The sequence below is a fragment of the Narcine bancroftii genome, chromosome 5, assembly GCF_036971445.1.
Source record: "Narcine bancroftii isolate sNarBan1 chromosome 5, sNarBan1.hap1, whole genome shotgun sequence".
Classification (NCBI taxonomy): Eukaryota; Metazoa; Chordata; class Chondrichthyes; order Torpediniformes; family Narcinidae; genus Narcine; species Narcine bancroftii.
Genome location: NC_091473.1, coordinates 143,997,086 through 144,016,029, shown reverse-complemented (window position 1 = coordinate 144,016,029; position 18,944 = coordinate 143,997,086). Strand labels below are relative to the sequence as shown.

General features: G+C 41.0%; 1 protein-coding gene across 1 annotated transcript in view; it reads right to left on the bottom strand.

Annotated features, from left to right (window-relative positions):
* miga1 (mitoguardin 1) overlaps positions 1-18,944 on the bottom strand; it is a 149,317-nt gene that overhangs the window by 20,615 nt on the left and 109,758 nt on the right. The window contains exons 15-16 of the mRNA XM_069942388.1: positions 18,024-18,122; positions 15,249-15,383 (exon numbers count right to left, since the gene is read on the bottom strand). Coding sequence (XP_069798489.1) covers positions 15,249-15,383; positions 18,024-18,122 — 234 coding nt within the window. The remainder of the gene's footprint in view (positions 1-15,248; positions 15,384-18,023; positions 18,123-18,944) is intronic.

The window sequence follows — 18,944 nt, the reverse complement described above, 5'->3', positions numbered from 1 at the left end:
GTTCCGCCAGCATTTGCGTCCCGATGACCAGTGCTAACTCCAATGTCCATCTGAGGCTTCCTTTTAGTGCCGAACTGGGGGTAGCCAAGAGTGCTACGTTTCACCCAGAGATTAATAGGAACTTGGGTGCCTGTTGTCCTTCAGGTCTCTTCCTTTGTGGTTTGCGCATGCCTTACAAACCCAAGCTCTGTTTAAGAAAGGGGAACTCTTTCCACAGACACAAGAGCAGAACAGGATGCCAAAAAAAGCAATTCTGTTGCCAAGACTTCAGTAATATATCTCAAAATACTTCAGATTACTTTAACCAAATCCATGCAGCTGAGGTATGTGAGCTGGTTTTCATGAAAGTAATTTTTTTTTTCGAACCAGCATACTTTGGATGGTTAGGACATGGGAATGCTCATATAAGGCAACAATCCACAGTGAATAATGAGAGTCCTGATGTGCTCCTCAAGTGGTGAGGAGATTACAAAACAATTACATTCCACGGCATTGAACCCAATTAGTCTATATCAGTGTAGATGGTCTAGGTGATGCATTCCCCTCCCCAACGGTCACCTCCTAGACCTTGGTCCACCATCATGGGCTTCTTCAGCCTCCCTCTGAACGAAGATGGCTTGATGAAGGACTCAAGCTCAAAATGTTTCTCTTAGCTCGATAAAGGACACGGTTTGACCTGCTGAGTTTCTCCAGCAGTGTTTTTGCTTCAACCGCAGTGTCCTCAGATGCTCGTGCTTCACCTCCCCCGGAACGCTGCTTTTCCCCTCAGTCCCTCCTTGCAGAAGAAAGCTCCGGATGGAATGGTGTGTGAGGGCATGGCACATGAAAATTTTTTTAAAACCCGAAGCATTTTAAGGGCAACAATACAACAACAGCGTAGAGGGGGGCATCAATAAGGTGAATAGTTGTAGTGTTTTCCGCAGGGGCTGGGGGTCGAATGCAAGAAGGCAAAAGGGGAAAGATTTTCAAAGGATCTTTAATTAATTATTTTTTTCATTTCCGGCACAGTAGAAGCCATTTAAACCATTCCAGGCATTTAAACCAGTGCCGCCCAATTACACCCAAATTAACCTACAACCCTGTTAAATTTTTTGGGGGGGAGGTGGGGTGGGCAAGGAAGAAACCGGATCACCCGGGGAAAACCCACGTAGTCACAAGGAGAATGTACAAACCCCTTATAGACAGCGCCGGATCCAAAGAGGTGGGTATACGGACAAGTTGCCGGTGGAAGCTGCCAAGCAGGATACATTTATAACATTTAGATGACATTTGAACAGGGAAGGTTAAGAGGGATTTAGGACAAATGGAGGCAGATGGGACTAGCTCATTGATGAATTGAACCAAATATCCTGTTTCCGTGCTGCATAACTCTACAATTGCAAATGACCATTTTCGAGGCCTTTGCTAAATCATACACTGTTAAATTCCCTTCTGACACCTCTTCTAGTTTCTTTCCCCTCCTTTAAGGCACTCTGAAAACCAACCTTTGACCAATACCAAGAGCTTCAATGTTAATCTGCTTTTTTAAAAAAATAAGAGGTGCTTTAGGACATTTAAGTACAACTCACAAGTTATTATTTTTGGCCCATATCGATTCCCTGAGCAACATTTGTTTGTTGGAAAGAAGTGATAGAAAGGAGATGGCACCAGGGAGTTCTGGGGGAATCTTGGGCATATTTTATTGAAAATGTTCTGGCAGGTTGAGAAAGTAGTTTTTAAAAAAATCATAGACCCTGAGCTTTATAATTAGAATGTAGAACATTGCAGTGCAGTGCAAACCTTTCAGCCCACAATGTTGTTCGGTCTGTGTAAACCTACTCCACAACAGTCTAAACCAGTGGTTTGCAACCTTTTACTTACCACTCACATCCCACTTTATGTAATCCTTATGCCATAGGTGCTCTGTGATTGGTAAGGGATTGCTTAAGGTGCTATGTGGGTGGAAAGAAAAAGTTTGAAAACCATTGTTTTAATCGTCCCTAATTGACTCGTTATGTGCACGTTTTCAGATCTCCATAGGAAATGGTCCAATGACAAATTTCCTCAAGCAACATATTTCAGTAACAATTGGATCTAGAGCAGTGATTCTCAACCTTCCCTTCCCACCCACATCCCACCTTAAGCCATCCCTTACTAATCACAGAGCACTGATGGCATAGGGATTATTTAAAGTGGGATGTGATTGGATTGAAAAGACTGAAAACCACTGGTCTGTCTAAAAGCCTCTTAATTATCCACTTGCACCACTACTTCTGCAGCCTGTCCCAGTCACACACCTCTCCTTTGTTGCCTTAAATGCATGCTCACCCATCGCCATCATGTTATGATCCCTTTGCCAATGGGAACAACTTCTCTCCATCAACTCTGACCCTGTCCTTAGTGATTTCAGATACCTCCTTTGCAGCCTCCTCTGTCCAGTGACAACTCCAGCATCTCCAGTCTTTCCCCATACCTCGTCTCCTCATCGCTGGGATCCCTTTTGTGTGCTTTCCAAAGCCTTAACATCTTCCCTGAAGCATGGTGTCTGGAACTGGACAAAATGCTTGTTATGCCAAACTGGTATTTTTCAAAGATCATCTTCACCTCCCTGTTCTTGTACAGTTAATTGGTGACTCGCTAACAGGTTACAAGATTATGAAGGGCAGAGTTAAGGTGGATAGTCACCGCCTTTTACGTGGGGTGACAGTATCAAATACCAGAGGACATCTGTTTAAGGTTAGTGGAGGAAACCATAGGACCAGGTAGTTAAGGTCTGGGGTGCAAGGCCTGGGTAAAAGATATAATGTTGAAAAGGGAGCAGGAAAAATAGCTGGAATCTGTAGGGCCAAGTAGAGAGGGCAGGGGTGAGGGGCTGGCTGGCCTTCATAGAGCTGGTCCAGACTCAAAGGGGAAAATGATCTCCTTCCATTCTGCAAACATCATAGCTTGTTATATCCTGACTAGGTTTTTTGTTTGTACAGATTGCACTCCAAGGTGGCTACAATTTAAAAGTGCTTCAAGGGAACCTCACTGACACAATGTGCTTTGAGATGAGATGAGGCTTCTGTAGCATTGGTCCCTGCACTGACTGTTATTACATTGTCAGAGTTCCACTGCAATGGAGACAGTCCTTTCGGCCCAACATACCTCTTCAAGCCGTCATACCTACCGACACTAATCCCACTCGCTTGTGTCAATTCTACATCCTCCAATGCCCTGTTCATTCAATACCTGTCCCGCTACTTCTTAAATGTTGTTCCTGTCCCTGCCTCCACTAACTCGGGGCACCATGTTTGGCAGAGCGGACCACAGTTCGAGTCCCTTGCTGTCTGTCAGGAGACTGTACGCTCTCCCTGTATCTGCTTGGGTTTTCTCCGGGGTTCCAGTTTCCTCCCACCATTCAAAACGTACCAGGTGTGTAGGTTATTGGGGTGTAAATTGGGCAGCTACTCGTGGGCCGAAATGGCCTGTCACCGTACTATAGGTGTAAATTTTTAAAAATTAAAAAATATTTTTAAAAACTCCTTGGCTGATCAGTCCAGACACCAACTATGCTTTGTATGGAAAATCTGACCCCTCACATCCCCTATAAACCATCCCTCTCTGATTTTAAACCCATTTCCTCCAGTTCTAGACACCCCTACAACAGGAAGCACTCTCTGGCTATCCACCCTATGTAAGCCTCCTTTAATTTTATATCACATCAGCCCTCCTCCCGCAGCCTCTCTTACTCCAGGGAAAATAGATCCAGACAGTCCAATCTCTCCGTAAAACTCAATCCAACCAATCCCAGCAGAATTCTTGCGAACCTTTCCTGCAGCCTCTCTAGTGTGGTGACCACACTGCGCACAGTGGAGTGCGTTCTAACCAATATTTTGTACAACAGTAACATGACGTCCCAACTACTTGCACTCAGTGCCCTGACTGATGAAGGCAAGAGTTCTGAATGCCTTTGTCGCCACCCTGTCGACCTGTGTCGCCACTTCAAGGGAACTAAGCACAGAAAAATCCCATTATCCGGCATTCAAACAATCAGCAAAAAAAAAATGAGCGAGGAAATAAATAAATAGATTTTAAAATAAAAGAAGTTTTAAATAAGTTTAAAATTGTAAATGTTCTCTGAAGTAACACACAACTCCTTAGGAACATAGGAAGTAGGAACAGGAGTAGGCCAAAAATGGCCCATCGAGCCTGCTCCGCCATTCAATACGATCATGGCTGATCTAATTTATGACCTAACTCCACCTACCTGCCTTCTCCCCATATCCCCTAATTCCTCTATCGTGTAAAAATTTATCTAACTGAATTTTAAATATGTTTAATGAGGCAGCCTCAACCACTTCCCTGGTTAGAGAATTCCAAACATTCACTACTCTCTGGGAAAAACTATTTTTCCTCATCTCTGTCCTAAATCTATTCCCCCGAATCTTGAGACTGTGTCCTCTCGTTTTAGTTTCCCCGGCCAGCTCAAAAAACCTTCCTACATCTATCCTATCCATACCCTTTATAATCCTATATGTTTCTATAAGATCTCCTCTCATTCTTCTGAACTCGAGTGAATACAATCCTAGACGATTTAATCTTTCATCACAAGTCAACCCCTTCATCCCAGGGATCAACCTAGTCAACCTCCTCTGGACCGTCTCCAAAGCCAGTATATCCTTCCTCAAATATGGAGACCAGAACTGGACACAGTACTCCAGGTGCAGTCTCACCAGTACCTTATACAGTTACATGACCTCCCTACTCCTGAATTCAATTCCCCTAGCGATGAAGGCCAACATTCCATTTGCCTTCTTAATAACCTGCTGCACCTGCAACCTAACTTTTTACGATTCATGCACAAGCCCTCCCAAGTCCCTCTGCACAACAGCATGCTGTAGTTTTTCACCCTTTAAATAATATTCAGCTCTTTTATTTTTCTTGCCAAAGTGGATAACCTCACACTTACTAACATTGTACTCCATCTGCCAGACCTTTGCCCACTCATCCAGCTTAACTATATCCCTCTGCAGACTCTCCACATCCTCATTAAAATTTGCTCTTCCACTCAATTTGGTGTCATCCGTAAACTTGGCTGCACCACATTTTGTCCCCTCCTCCAAGTCATCAATGTAAATGATGAACAGTTGTGGGCCTAACACTGACCCCTGCGGCAACCCACTTACCACTCTCTGCCAACCTGAAAAACTCCCTTTATCCCAACTCTCTGCCTCCTGTCAGACAATCAATTTTCAATCCAGGCCAATAGACTTCCCCGGACTCCAATTTCCTGTAACTTACTGATAAGTCTCTTGTGCGGCACCTTATCAAACGCTTTCTGGAAATCCAAATAGCCAACATCAACCTGTTCCCCTCTATCCACCGCACCCATTATATCCTCAAAGAATCCTAACAAGTTTGTCAAACAAGATCTTCCCTTTCTAAAACCATGCTGCGTCTGCCTGATTGAAACCTTACGCTCTAAAAGTTTCACTATTTCATCTTTAATGACGGCTTCAAGCATTTTTCCAACTACAGACGTCAAGCTAATTGGCTGATAATTTCAAGTCTTCTGCCTACATCCCTTCTTAAAAAGTGATGTGACATTTGCTGTCTTCCAGTCTGCCGGGACCTGCCCAGAATCCAAGGAATTTTGGTCTATGACCACCAATGCATCAACTATAACTTCTGCCATTTCCTTCAGAACCCTTGGATGCATATCATCAGGACCAGGTGATTTATCTGGCTTTAGTCCCATTAGTTTCTCCATCACTACTTCCTTTGTAACAACTATTTTATCAAGGCCCTCCCCAACATTCGCATCCTTAACTCCGCACTTAGGCATGCTGGACATGTCTTCCACCATGAAGACTGACACAAAATATTTGTTTAATGCCTCGGCCATTTCCTCATTATTTGCTACCAGTTTTCCTTTCTCATCCTCCAAGGGTCCTATGTTAACTCTGCCCACCCTCTTCCGTTTTATATATTTATAAAATCTTTTGCTTTCTGTTTTTATATTTTGTGCCAATTGACTTTCATAATCCTTTTTCCCATTTCTTATTACCCGCTTTGTAACCCCTTGTTGTCTCTTAAAGTTATCCCAATCTTCCAGTTTCCCACTGCTCTTTGCAGCTTTGTACACATGCGCCTTCAATTTTATACTCTCCTTTATTTCATTTGTTAACCACGGTTGATTTTTCCCTCCCTTGCTGCCCTTTTTCCTGACCGGAATATATTTTTGTTGAGCATTACGAAATATTTCTTTGAAAATCTTCCACTGTTTCATCAATGAGCCTGTGCTCCCAGTCCACTCTGCCCAATTCCTCCCTCATCCTATGGTAGTCACCCCTGTTTAAGCATAATATATTAGTTTTAGATCTAACTATTTCCCCTTCCATCTGAATGAGAAATTCAATCATACTATGATCGCTATTTCCCAGATGGTCTCGGACTATTACATCATTTACTCTACCTATCTCATTGCACAACACTAGATCCAGGAGAGCATTTTCTCTTGTGGGTTCCTTAACATGCTGCTCAAGAAAGCTATCGCGGATGCATTCTATGACATTTCCAGACTCCCACGACCAACTTGATTTTCCCAATCTATGTGGAAGTTAAAGTCCCCCATGATGACTGCCGTATCATTATTACATGCCTCACTTATCTCTCTATTTATTTCCTGTGCCACTAAACTATTGTTATTTGGTGGGCGATAGATAACACCCACCAATAATTCTTTCCCTTTGTTATTCTTTATCTCTACCCAAATGGACTCAACATTATGCTCTTTAGATCTTATATCATCCCTCACTACTGCCTGGAGCTCATCTTTGATTAAGAGTGCAACTCCACCTCCCTTACCATCCTGTCTATCTCTTTGCACCACCTGATACCCTTGAAAGTTGAATTCCTATTTAGGGTCACCTTGTAGCCATGTTTCCGTGATGGCTACCAAATCATAGGCATGTGTACCGATATGCGCCTCAAGTTCACTAACCTTATTTCTAATACTGCGGGCATTCAGATAAGGTGCCTTATGCTCTTTGTCCTTTTAATATCTAGTGACTTCTGTAACCTTTTCTTTTGATTTTTCTGCCCACTATTTTTCTTTGTAATTTTCTTAACACTGTCATTGACCCAAAAACTCACTGCACCATCTGATTTTTTACTTTCTCCTCCCAACATTACTTTTCCTATTTTACTTTTCCTGGCCATTACTTTATCTTCCCTACCCTTTTCCCTATCACTCTGGTTCCCATACCCCTGCCAAATTAGTTTAAACCTTGCCCCACTGCTGTACCAAACATACTTGCCAAAATGTTGACACCTTTTGGATTTAGGTGCAACCCGTCCCTCTTGTAAAGATCATGCCTTCCCCAAAAGAGATCCCAATGATCCAAGAAGCTAAATCCTTGCCTTGTACACCAGCACCTCAGCCATACGTTCATTTTCCTTATCCTTACATTCTTTCCACCACTTGCATTTGGAACAGGTAGTAATCCCGAGATCACCACCCTAGCGTTCCTGTCTTTCAGCTTTCGTCCCAGCTCACTGTAATCCCTTTTCATTACCTCCTCCCTTTTCTTGTCAATGTCGTTTGTACCCACGTGTACCAAGACATCAGGCTGCTCTTCCTCTCCTCTCAGAATATTTTAGACCTGATTTGTGATATCTCGTACCCTTGCACCAGGGAGGCAGCACATCATGCGGGTATACTTATCTGGCTCACAGAACCTCCTGTCTGTACCCCTATCAATGGAGTCCCCAATAACTACTGCATTTCTCCTTTTCCTTTTCTTTTGCACCACTCTGCCAGGCTCATTGCCATTGACCTGGTGCCCGTGGCCATCTTCTGTCCGGCCATCTCCCTCAACAGAATCCAACACAACATAACTGTTGCTGAGTGGGATACTCACTGGTGTGCTCCTTGGGAGCAACCATTCAGCCTGGGAGCTCCCCGGTCGTGCCCCGCCCTCAGCAGTTGTTTGAATAAAGTTGTGTTTGAATAAAATGGCGGCGCCCCGGATGAAAAGCTGGCTGATGGCGCTTGACGCTGGAGTAACTCTCCCAAAGTGTCTCCCTATCCCTGCCTAGTAAGTCTTTATCTTTATTAGTATATTATTAAGCATAACAGTGAGGTTTTATCTGTAAATTTGGGGGAGTGGGGTTAATTATAATGGAGGCATGGTTAATGCAGCTACAGCACCAGTGACTGGGGTTTAAATTTTGCAAGTTACAGGAATTACTTGATTAAAGTGAACTTTACATAATTAAAGGTACAATACTGATTTTTTTTCAAATAACTACATTTTTCACTGTTTTTTTGTCTTTTAAACTGTGTATTCTTAATGTAGGTGTATTTGTTAGACGTTGGAAGAGTGAGTCTCAGTCAACCAGAAAATTCGCATATCTGACACCAGTAATTCCCGCAGGTGCCAGATAATGGGGATATATAGTGTACTTGTGCCCTGAGATATTTCTGTTCAACAGCAGTCCCCAGGAGTTTGCCATTCACTGGGTAAGTCTTGCCCTGATCTTCCCAAACCTGCTTCACTTTGCAACTGTCTGAGTTGGATTCCATCAGCCACTGCCCAGTTGATCAGTGAATGGTAGGCCCTCGGGGACTGCTGTTGAACAGAGAGTACATTTAGTTCCCTTAAGGGGTGACACAGGTAGACAGGGTGGTGAAAAAGGCATATATAAGAAATAGGCGCAGCAGTCGGCCATTCGGCCCGTCGAGCCTGCACTGTCATTCAATGAAATCATGGCTGATCTGATGACCGGCTCATCTCCACCTACCTGCTTTTTTCCCATATCCCCTAATTTCCCTACTATGTAAAAATCTATCCATCCTTGGCTTAAATTTACTGAGGTAGCCTCCACTGCTTCAATAGAAAAAAGCAGTTCCTGCTCATCTCCATTCTAAATCTATTATCCTGAACCTTGAGGCTATGTTCTAGTCTCCCTCACTCATGGGAACAACTGACCTACCTCTACCTTATCTATGCCTTTCATAATTTTATACATTTCTATAAGATCCCCTTCTAAATGCCAGCGAGTACAGTCCCAGATGACTCAATCTCTCCTCACAGAGAGGGACTCACGTGATGGAATAGTGGCCGGTCAGGGAATTCCAGCCCTCTCCGGAAAAGTTGAAAAAAAAACACACACAAAGCACAAGGGTACAAGATTTAAATTTACAACAAAGTAAAAATAAAGGTGAGAAGAAAATGTCAGCGAAGAGAGAAAAGTCGAAAACAACGGGAAGAAAAGAGGAAGAAAGAACTTCGGAAGAAGAAGGTGAAGGCCTTACCTGTCCAAAGAGGCCCGCCGCGGAGAGAGAAGCCCGCTCCCGCAGGTCAGTGGAGGTCCCAGGCTCGGGACGACAAAAATGGCTCGCAGAGCCGAGTAAAAGTGCGCAACCGCGCATGAAAAAAAACACACTGACGGGAGGGGGGAACAGCTGCAGAGTCGGTCTCCACAGCTGAGAGAGACACCTGCAACACAGCAACAGGTGCAGAACACAGACAATAACGACAACAAGAAAGAAGAGGGTAAAAAGAAAACAAGGAAACAACAGATGGTCAATCCAGAGGAAGAAGAAGAAGAACAGAAAGAAGTGGAAGAAGAAGAGAAAGGCAAGACAATGGATGTATCTTTTTTTAAAGAATATATGGAATCAGTGAAAGAATGGCAATTACAAGAATTTAATGAGATAAAAAGAAGAATTAAGAGTGCAGAAGAAAAAATGAATAAAATAGAAATGGTCATGTCAGAGATAGGAAAAAGAGTGGAAAATGTGGAAGAACGAGAAATAATCGTAGAAATGGAAGTGGAGGAATTAAAAGAGAAATTAGAAGAATCTAATAAAAAAGTTAAAGAGGCACATGAGCTGTTAGCTCAGAAGATAGATATAACGGAAAACTATAATAGAAGAAATAATATAAAGATAGTGGGCCTTAAGGAAGATGAAGAAGGCAAGAATATGAGAGAATTTATAAAAGATTGGATCCCTAGGGTCCTAGGAAGACCAGAATTACAGGAAGAAATGGAAATAGAGAGGGCACACAGAACATTAGCCCCTAAACCACAACCGCAGCAAAAACCAAGATCCATTTTAGTAAAATTTTTAAGATATACAAGAGAAAATATATTGGAGAAAGCAATGAAGAAAATAAGAGAAGACAAAAAGCCACTGGAATACAAAGGTCAAAAATTTTTTTTCTATCCAGACATAAGTTTTGAACTCCTGAAGAAGAGGAAGGAGTTCAATACAGCAAAAATGATCTTATGGAAAAAAGGATATAAATTTATGTTAAAGTACCCAGCGGTACTTAAAATAATTATTCCAGGGCAACAAAACAGACTATTCTCGGATCCAGAGGAAGCACGAAAATTTGCAGAACAACTACAAAACAAGCAGAGAGATGAAGACATGTAATGAGAGTAAAAATGACCACGAACTATATGTATGTGTGTATATGGGTATATATATATATATATATATATATATATATATGTATATAGATGTGTATGTATATATGTGTATACATGAGTGTATCCATATTTAGAGGAAAATATATAGAGCATAGATAAGAATTAATAAGGGAATGAAAGGGAATAGAGGGAATAAGGAGGGAATTAAAAGAGTGACCTTTGTTATATATGAAAATTGAAATCTTTTCTGGGAGGGGCTGGGTGGGGAGGAGTTACGGTCACTGCAAAATCAGCTGACGCTTGCGAGTGAATTCGCAAATCCAAATGGAGAGGGGAGATGTGGTTGCCCGACAAGGGATAAAGGGCAACTCATGAGGGGGAGGGGAGAATGGGGTTAAAGAAGTTTTAAATAGGAGAATAAGGAAAATGTTTGATGTTTTAGAAATGTTGTCTTATAAAGTGTTCAAAACAAGAAAGCAGAAATGGATAAGAAGGAAAGGTGATGATGGAGAAACGGAAAGGGAAGATAAACAAAGTATGAAATGGCTACGCTGAACTATATGACTTTAAATATTAACGGGATACATAACCAAATCAAAAGGAAGAAACTGCTAAATTTACTGAAAAAAGAAAAAACTGATATAGCATTTGTGCAAGAAACACATTTAACTGAATTGGAGCACAAGTAATTAAAGAGAGATTGGGTAGGACATGTAACAGCAGCGTTGTATAATTCAAAAGCAAGAGGAGTAGCTATATTAATCAGTAAAAATGTACCAATTAAAATAGAAGAGGAAATAATAGATCCAGCAGAGAGATATGTAATGATAAAATGTCAGATATATTCGGAGTTTTGGTATCTACTCAATGTATATTCACCTAACGAAGAAGATCAAAATTTTATGCAAGATATTTTTTTGATGATAGCAGATACGCAAGGGAACATATTAATAGGAGGGGATTTCAACCTGAATTTGGATTCAAATATGGATAAAACTGGGCAAAAAATTAACAGAAAGAACAAAGTAACCAAATTTATAATTAAATCGATGCAAGAAATGCAACTTTTGGATATATGGAGGAAACAACACCCAAAGGAAAAGGAATATTCATATTATTCGGGTAGACATAAAACATACTCAAGAATAGACCTATTCCTGTTATCAGCTCGTATGCAAGATAGAGTAAGAAAAACAGAATATAAAGCTAGAATATTATCGGACCATTCACCCTTGATATTGACAAAAGAGTTAGAGGACATCCCTCCAAGAATGTATAGATGGAGATTAAACTCCATGCTACTTAAAAGGCAGGATTTTACAGAATTCATTGAAAGACAAATTAAAATGTACTTTGAAATAAATACGGAATCAGTGTAAGATAAGTTTATACTATGGGATGCAATAAAAGTGTTCATTAGAGGGCAAATAATAAGTTATGTAACCAAGATGAAGGACTATAATCAGGAAACAGAGCAGTTGGAAAGGGAAATAGTAAATATAGAAAAAGAATTAACAATGAAGGAAGATACAACTAAAAGAAGAGAATTGGCGGATAAAAAAATAAAATATGAAACACTACAAACATATAAGGTGGAGAAGAACATAATGAAGACAAAACAGAAATATTATGAACTAGGTGAAAAAACGCACAAAATCCTAGCGTGGCAGCTTAAGACAGAACAAGCTAAGAAAATGGTATTGGCATCAAGGAAAAAAGACAACCAAATTACATATCATCCAACGGAGATGAATGAAAACTTCAGAGAATTCTACGAACAATTATACCAAACTGAAAATGAAGGGAAAGAAGGCAAAATAGATGAATTTTTAACTAAAATTGAACTACCAAAATTACAAATAGAGGAAAAAAATAAATTAACAGAACCATTTGAAATAGTAGAAATACAAGAGATAATAAAAAAACTACCAAATAATAAAACACCAGGAGAGGATGAATTCCCAATAGAATTCTATAAAACATTTAAAGGTTTATTAATTCCTCCACTTCTGGAAGTAATCAACCAGATTGACAAAACACAAAGCTTACTAGATTCATGTAAAACAGCAATAATTATAGTAATACCAAAGCAAGGGAAAGATCCACTCGCACCAGCGTCATATAGACCAATATCATTACTTAACACAGATTATAAGATAATAGCTAAACTATTAGCAAACAGATTAGCAGATTATGTACCTAAAATGGTAAATCTAGACCAAACTGGATTTATTAAAAAAAGACGGACAACAGACAATATTTGTAAATTTATTAACTTAATTCATGCAGTAGAAGGGAGTAAAGCGCCAACAGTAGCAGTTGCTTTAGACGCAGAGAAGGCCTTTAACAGAGTAGAATGGAATTATTTATTCAAAGTATTGCAAAAATTCAGTTTACCAAAGAAGTATATTAATTGGATTAAAGCATTATATAAGGGGCCATTGGCGAAAGTGACAGTAAATGGATATACATCAAAGCAATTTAAGTTAAGCAGATCAACAAGGCAGGGATGCCCACTATCACCCTTATTGTTCGCGTTAGCTATAGAACCACTAGCAGAATTGATAAGAACAGAAAATAATATAAAAGGGATAAAAATAAAAGACATGGAATATAAAATCAGTTTTTTTGCGGATGATGTTATAGTATACTTAACAGAACCAGAACTATCAATAAAAGAATTATATAAGAAATTGAAGGAATATGGAGAAGTGACGGGTTACAAGATTAACGTAAATAAAAGTGAAGCAATGCCAATGAATAATGCGGATTTCTCAAAATTTAAGAAGGAATCACCATTCAGATGGCAAATGCAAGCAATAAGATATCTAGGTATACAAATAAATAAAAATCTCGGCCATCTATATAAACTCAATTATTATCCACTAATGAAAAAATTACAGGACGATTTAGAGCATTGGAAAGATTTACCACTAACACTAATAGGAAGGATAAACTGTATTAAAATGAACATTTTCTCAAGGATATTATACCTATTTCAGGCATTGCCAATACACTTGACAGAGAAATTCTTCAAGGAGTTAAAGAAAATAATAAGGAAATTTTTATGGAAAGGGGGGAAACCGAGGATAGCAATAGATAAATTAACAGAATGGTATAAACAAGGAGGCTTACAACTGCCAAACTTTAAAAATTATTATAGAGCCGCACAATTAAGATACCTATCAGATTTTTACCAAACAAGGGAAAAGCCAGATTGGACTAGATTAGAACTAGATAAAATAGGGGAAAAGATACCTGAACACATATTATATAAATGGGATGAAAAATTGGTACAACATAGGAGTTCTCCAGTATTACATCATCTGCTCAATATTTGGAAGAAGATTCATGTAGAAAGGAATAAAACAAATTACCAATTACCGAAACTAATAATGACGCAAAATCAGTTACTCCTTTTTACAATAGATGACCTTTCCTTTAGAGAATGGGAGAAAAAAGGGATCAAAAGAATAGAAAATTGTTTTTCAGGAAATAGATTATTATCCTTTGAACAAATGAAAGATAAATATAATATAACTCAAGATACAGTGCTGGCATATTACCAATTGAGATCCTACTTGAAGGACAAATTAGGAAGCAGTCTGAGGTTACCAGAGGGAAGTAACTTTGAATATGTGATTACAGATACAATGACAATCAAAAGATTTATAACAAATATGTATATTAAACTGCAAGAAAAGGAGAATGAGGAAACAAATGGTAAAACTAAACAAAAATGAGAACAAGATTTAAATATAAAGATAAAGAAGGAAACATGGGAGAAGTTATGCTCTGGAACGATGAGAAATACAATAAATACGAGGTTACGTATGATACAATATAACTAGACACACAGGCTATACATTACACCTCAAAAGTTAAATAAATGGGACCCAACAGTATCTGACAGATGTTTTCGTTGTAAAAAAGAAATGGGAACAACAATTCATGAAATCTGGACATGTTAGAAAGTAGAAAAATTTTGGGAAGATCTAAATCAGATATTAAATAAAATTACAGAAAACAATATACCAAAAAACCCAGAGATCTTCCTCCTAAGTAACATAAAAAACAAAGAATTTTGACTTGATTTGGATGGTGCACAAAAAAGATTTGTTAAGATAGCCCTAGCCATAGCAAAAAATATATTATGTCAACCTGGAAATTGGAAGATAATTTGAGAATACAACAATGGTATATAGAAATGAATAAATGTATTCCATTAGAAAAAATAACATATAGTTTAAGAAATAATATTGAAATATTTGAACAAATATGAGAGCCATACATGAAACACAATAGAGAAAACCTACCGGGGACATTTACCACCTAAATTAATGAAAGGAGAAGGAAATGAAAAGAATTGACTCAGTGGAATTTCTTGTTTATTTTTATTGAATGACAACATTGTTTGACTGGTTTAATGTATCTTAGATTTTGTACTTTAAATGAATGGGGGGGGAGGTAGGGAGGGTGGGATGGGAGGAGGGGGGGGAGAAAAGGAAAATGTATGTATCTTGGTCAATGTGGTTTATGGTGTGAAAAATAAAAAAATTTAAAAAAAAAATCTCTCCTCACAGACCAACCCCTTCATCCCTGGAATCAACCAGTGAACCTCCTCTGCACCGCCTCCAAAGCCAGTACATCCTTCCTCATGTTCGGAATGCTTTCCTTCTTTACCATCTACTATTCCACCAATTTTGGTGCCATCATTAACATACTGAAATAAACCACTTACACAACCCCAGGAAAACAACTTAACAGAATATGGATGGATTTTAAATTGCCACTTTGGTAGACCACCTAATTCACAGAGGTCCTGCCTCCTTTCTCCTACTCACCGTTTCCTTGAAGGAATTATTGAGCCAGCGGTTATTGACGACATTCTGTATTGATGATGGCGGATTCTCCAGATCCTCGAAGGAATCCATCAGGATGAAGTCCAAAACAACATCATAAAAATTCATGTACTTCACCTGTTTGGTTAAATTCAGTTAGAATTAATGAGAATACTTCAACAACACATCTACTAACCCATGGAGATAAAGATTTAATTTTGGAGAAGGGAATTGCACTATTTAAATTTAAATTCATTTATAAATATATTTTCTTTTAAATAAATTTTATAAATTTAGACATCTTTCTTTGGCTTGGCGTCGCGGACGAAGATTTATGGAGGGGTAATATCCACGTCAGCTGCAGGCTCGTTTGTGGCTGCCCGCCAAACTGTGAGGCGCCAAGATGCACGGTTTGAGACGATATCAGCCCACTGGCAGTGGTCAATGTGGCAGGCACCAAGAGGTTTCTTTAGGCAGTCCTTGTACCTCTTCTTTGGTGCACCTCTGTCTCAGTGGCCAGTGGAGAGCTCGCCATAGAACACGACTTTGGGAAGGCGATGGTCCTCCATTCTGGAGACGTGACCCACCCAGCGCAGTTGGGTCTTCAGCAGCATGGATTCGATGCTTGCGGACTCTGCCAGCTCGAGTACTTCGATGTTGGTGACGAAGTCATTCCAATGAATGTTGAGGATGGAGCGGATCTCTCCGAACCCTTCTCCATTGACAACAGCGTGAAGCAAGGCTGCGTCCTCGCACCATCCCAAATTTAGACATACAGCATGGTAAAAGGCCATTTAGGGCCATGAGTCCATTCTGCCCAATTAACCTACACCCTGGTATGTTTCAAATGGCGGGAGGAAACCTGATCCCCCGGGGAAAATCCACGCATACATGGGTAGGCTGTACAAATTCTTTACAGATAGGGCAAGATTCGAACCCCAGTCCCGATTGCTGGCGCTGGAAAGGCATTGCGCTAACCACTACACCAACCATGTGAAGACAAAATAATTCCCCAAATCCTCCTCATGGAAAAACTTGGAACTGGATTACCTCATATCAGAAATGTATCCCACAAAAGAGCAGACATGGTGGTTGGGTTCTGTTTGACCACTTTTCTCCCTCAAGAGGAAACCTTTCATCAAAGCCTACCCTTGAGCTGGGGGAGATCTGGAATCAGGAGTCACAGGGCAAAGAACTTAGAAATTGGATGAGGACATTTCGGCACTGAGGAGGTAGTGAACCTTTGGAATTCTCCATTGGGGAGGACTGTGGTGGCCAAGTACCGCAAAACCCATTATCCAGAATTCAAGCAACTGGTAAAAATATCGAGCAAAATAGGTAAAAAATATGGAAGTTCAAAACTGGCTCACCTCACTATTAGATCGCCTTTCCATGCAACACACAATCTCAAGCAACCAGAAAATTCACTTATTTGGCATCTACCAGTCCCCCTAGGTATCAGATGCTAGTTAAATAGTTTTAAAAGAGTAAATAGATACATTTATGCCATAAGTAAATGGTCTGAATGAAATTCTGGTCTTGAGGTTCAGTCAGGTACGTACTGAAAGGCAGACCAGACTCAGAACTGATTGGCTCTCACCCCTCCTGTATATTACCCTCCCCTCCATCCCCACACTTTTGTAGATTTCCCTCCTGCAGTAAACACCCCTGCAGTAAACTCCCCTCCATCCCCACCCCTCCTGCAGTAAACTCCCCATCCCTTCTGCAGTCACCTCCCCTCCAACCCCACCCCTCCTGCAGTAAAGTCCCCTCCAACCCCACCCCTCCTGCAGTAAAGTCCCCTCCAACCCCACCCCTCCTCTACATTATCCTCCCCTGCAACCCCACCCCTCACAGTAAACTCCCCTCCATCCCCACCCCTCCTCTACATTATCCTCCCCTCCATTCCCATCCCTCCTGCAGTCACCTCCCATCCAACCTCACCCCTCCTGCAGTAAACTCCCCTCCAACCCCACCCCTCCTGTACATTACCCTCTCCCCAACTCCACCTCTCCTTTAATCATCTCGTTACCGCTCCTGCAATCACCTCCCCTCCATCCACACCTCACCTCTACATGATCCTCCCCTCTAACCCCACCTCCCCTGCAGTAAACTCCCCTCCAAACCCACCCCTCCTCTACATTATCCTCCTCTCCAACCCCACCCTGTAGTAAACTCCCGTTCATCCCCACCCCCTCATCTACATTATCCTCCCCTCCATCCCCACCCCTCCTGCAGTAAACTCCCCTCCAGCCCCACCCCACCAAATTCACCTCTCCTTTAATCACCTCGCTACCCCTCCTGTAGTCACCTCCCCTCAACCCCCTCCCTTCCTTTATATTAACCCCCTCTATGCTCTGCTGCTCTATTAAAGCCCACGTGGTGTGTGTCAATGGACCAGGAAGGTTGATACAGACCACTGCCAACCAGTCCCTGGATGTTTCAGCTGAAATTCCAAATCAGTTTCTCTCTCCAGGCATACTGCAGGACCCGCAGGGTCTCTGAATTTATTTTTATCTCTTCTCAGTCAATACCTTGAAAGCTTGATGAACCATGGTGAACGAAACTGTTGTCCAATCGTATCCGTATAGTTTCAGTGTTTTTAATAAGGGGCTGGCGGTTTTTATGACCTTGCTTCTGAATAATTATTGAGGTGACCACAAGTTTGACTCTCAAGGAATTTGCTCGTGCTGTTTTGACCTTTATAGGAAATGTATTTATTCCTTCCCTCCTTCCTAGGGCTCTTGTCATTTTATAACACAGCAATTTTTAACTCACCCCTCGTGTAGCAAGTTCCCGCTGGGTTGTCTCCCAGTGATCGGCTTGCTGTAGGAAGAACATCATCTCCTCGAATACTTCCGCAAACCTCTTTGGATTCTAAAGAAGGTCATGGAAACATTTCAGTGAGTTTGTGCTGAGGAATTCCCTCTTGAGGAATTTAATTCAAAAGGCACAGAATGGTGACAGGCCCTTCTGGCCATGTCACCCTGTACATCTTTGGAACACGGGAGAAAACCGGAGCACCCGGAGGAAACCCATGCAGACACGGGGAGAACGTACAAACTCCTTACAGAGACCGCGGGATTCAAACTTGGGTCTCTGGTGTTGTGATAGCATCACATTAGCCGCTACACTAACCATGCTACCCAGTAACTCAGTACACCATATCTGATGTTTCGTGAAATGACAGGAAGTGTAGATTGTGGCAGATCTGGACATTGTGCAATGGTGTTGTGGTGATACACCACTAGCCGACCTGTGTACCTGCAGGAAGATCACTGGAGGACAGACCACACCTGGTCAGCTGTCAATCAGCTGACCTGAATGGATCAAGCCCCACCCGGTCGGCTGCCAATCATCCGTCAGGATATAAGCCACATCCGGCCCCTCGAGGTCAGTCACACAGAGTTGCAGCTAACTACAGCAGAGACTTTAAGTAGAATAAAGCCTGTTGTTCAGTCTTTTGAATCTTGTGTCTGCTTACTGTCACCACAGTGTATCAGCGGTGTAGAAGGGAAAATGCAGAGCGTTCACTCATTATCTCCCCTGAATTTTATTTCCAATGAAATCAAGAATTTCTTTTACCCAATTCCCTCTCATGACGGAAACCAAGTTAGAGGTCCAAATTGCACAATATCACTACAAAGAAACTGACTTCAGGCATGGTGTATGTGGAGTTTGTACTTTCTTCCTGTAACT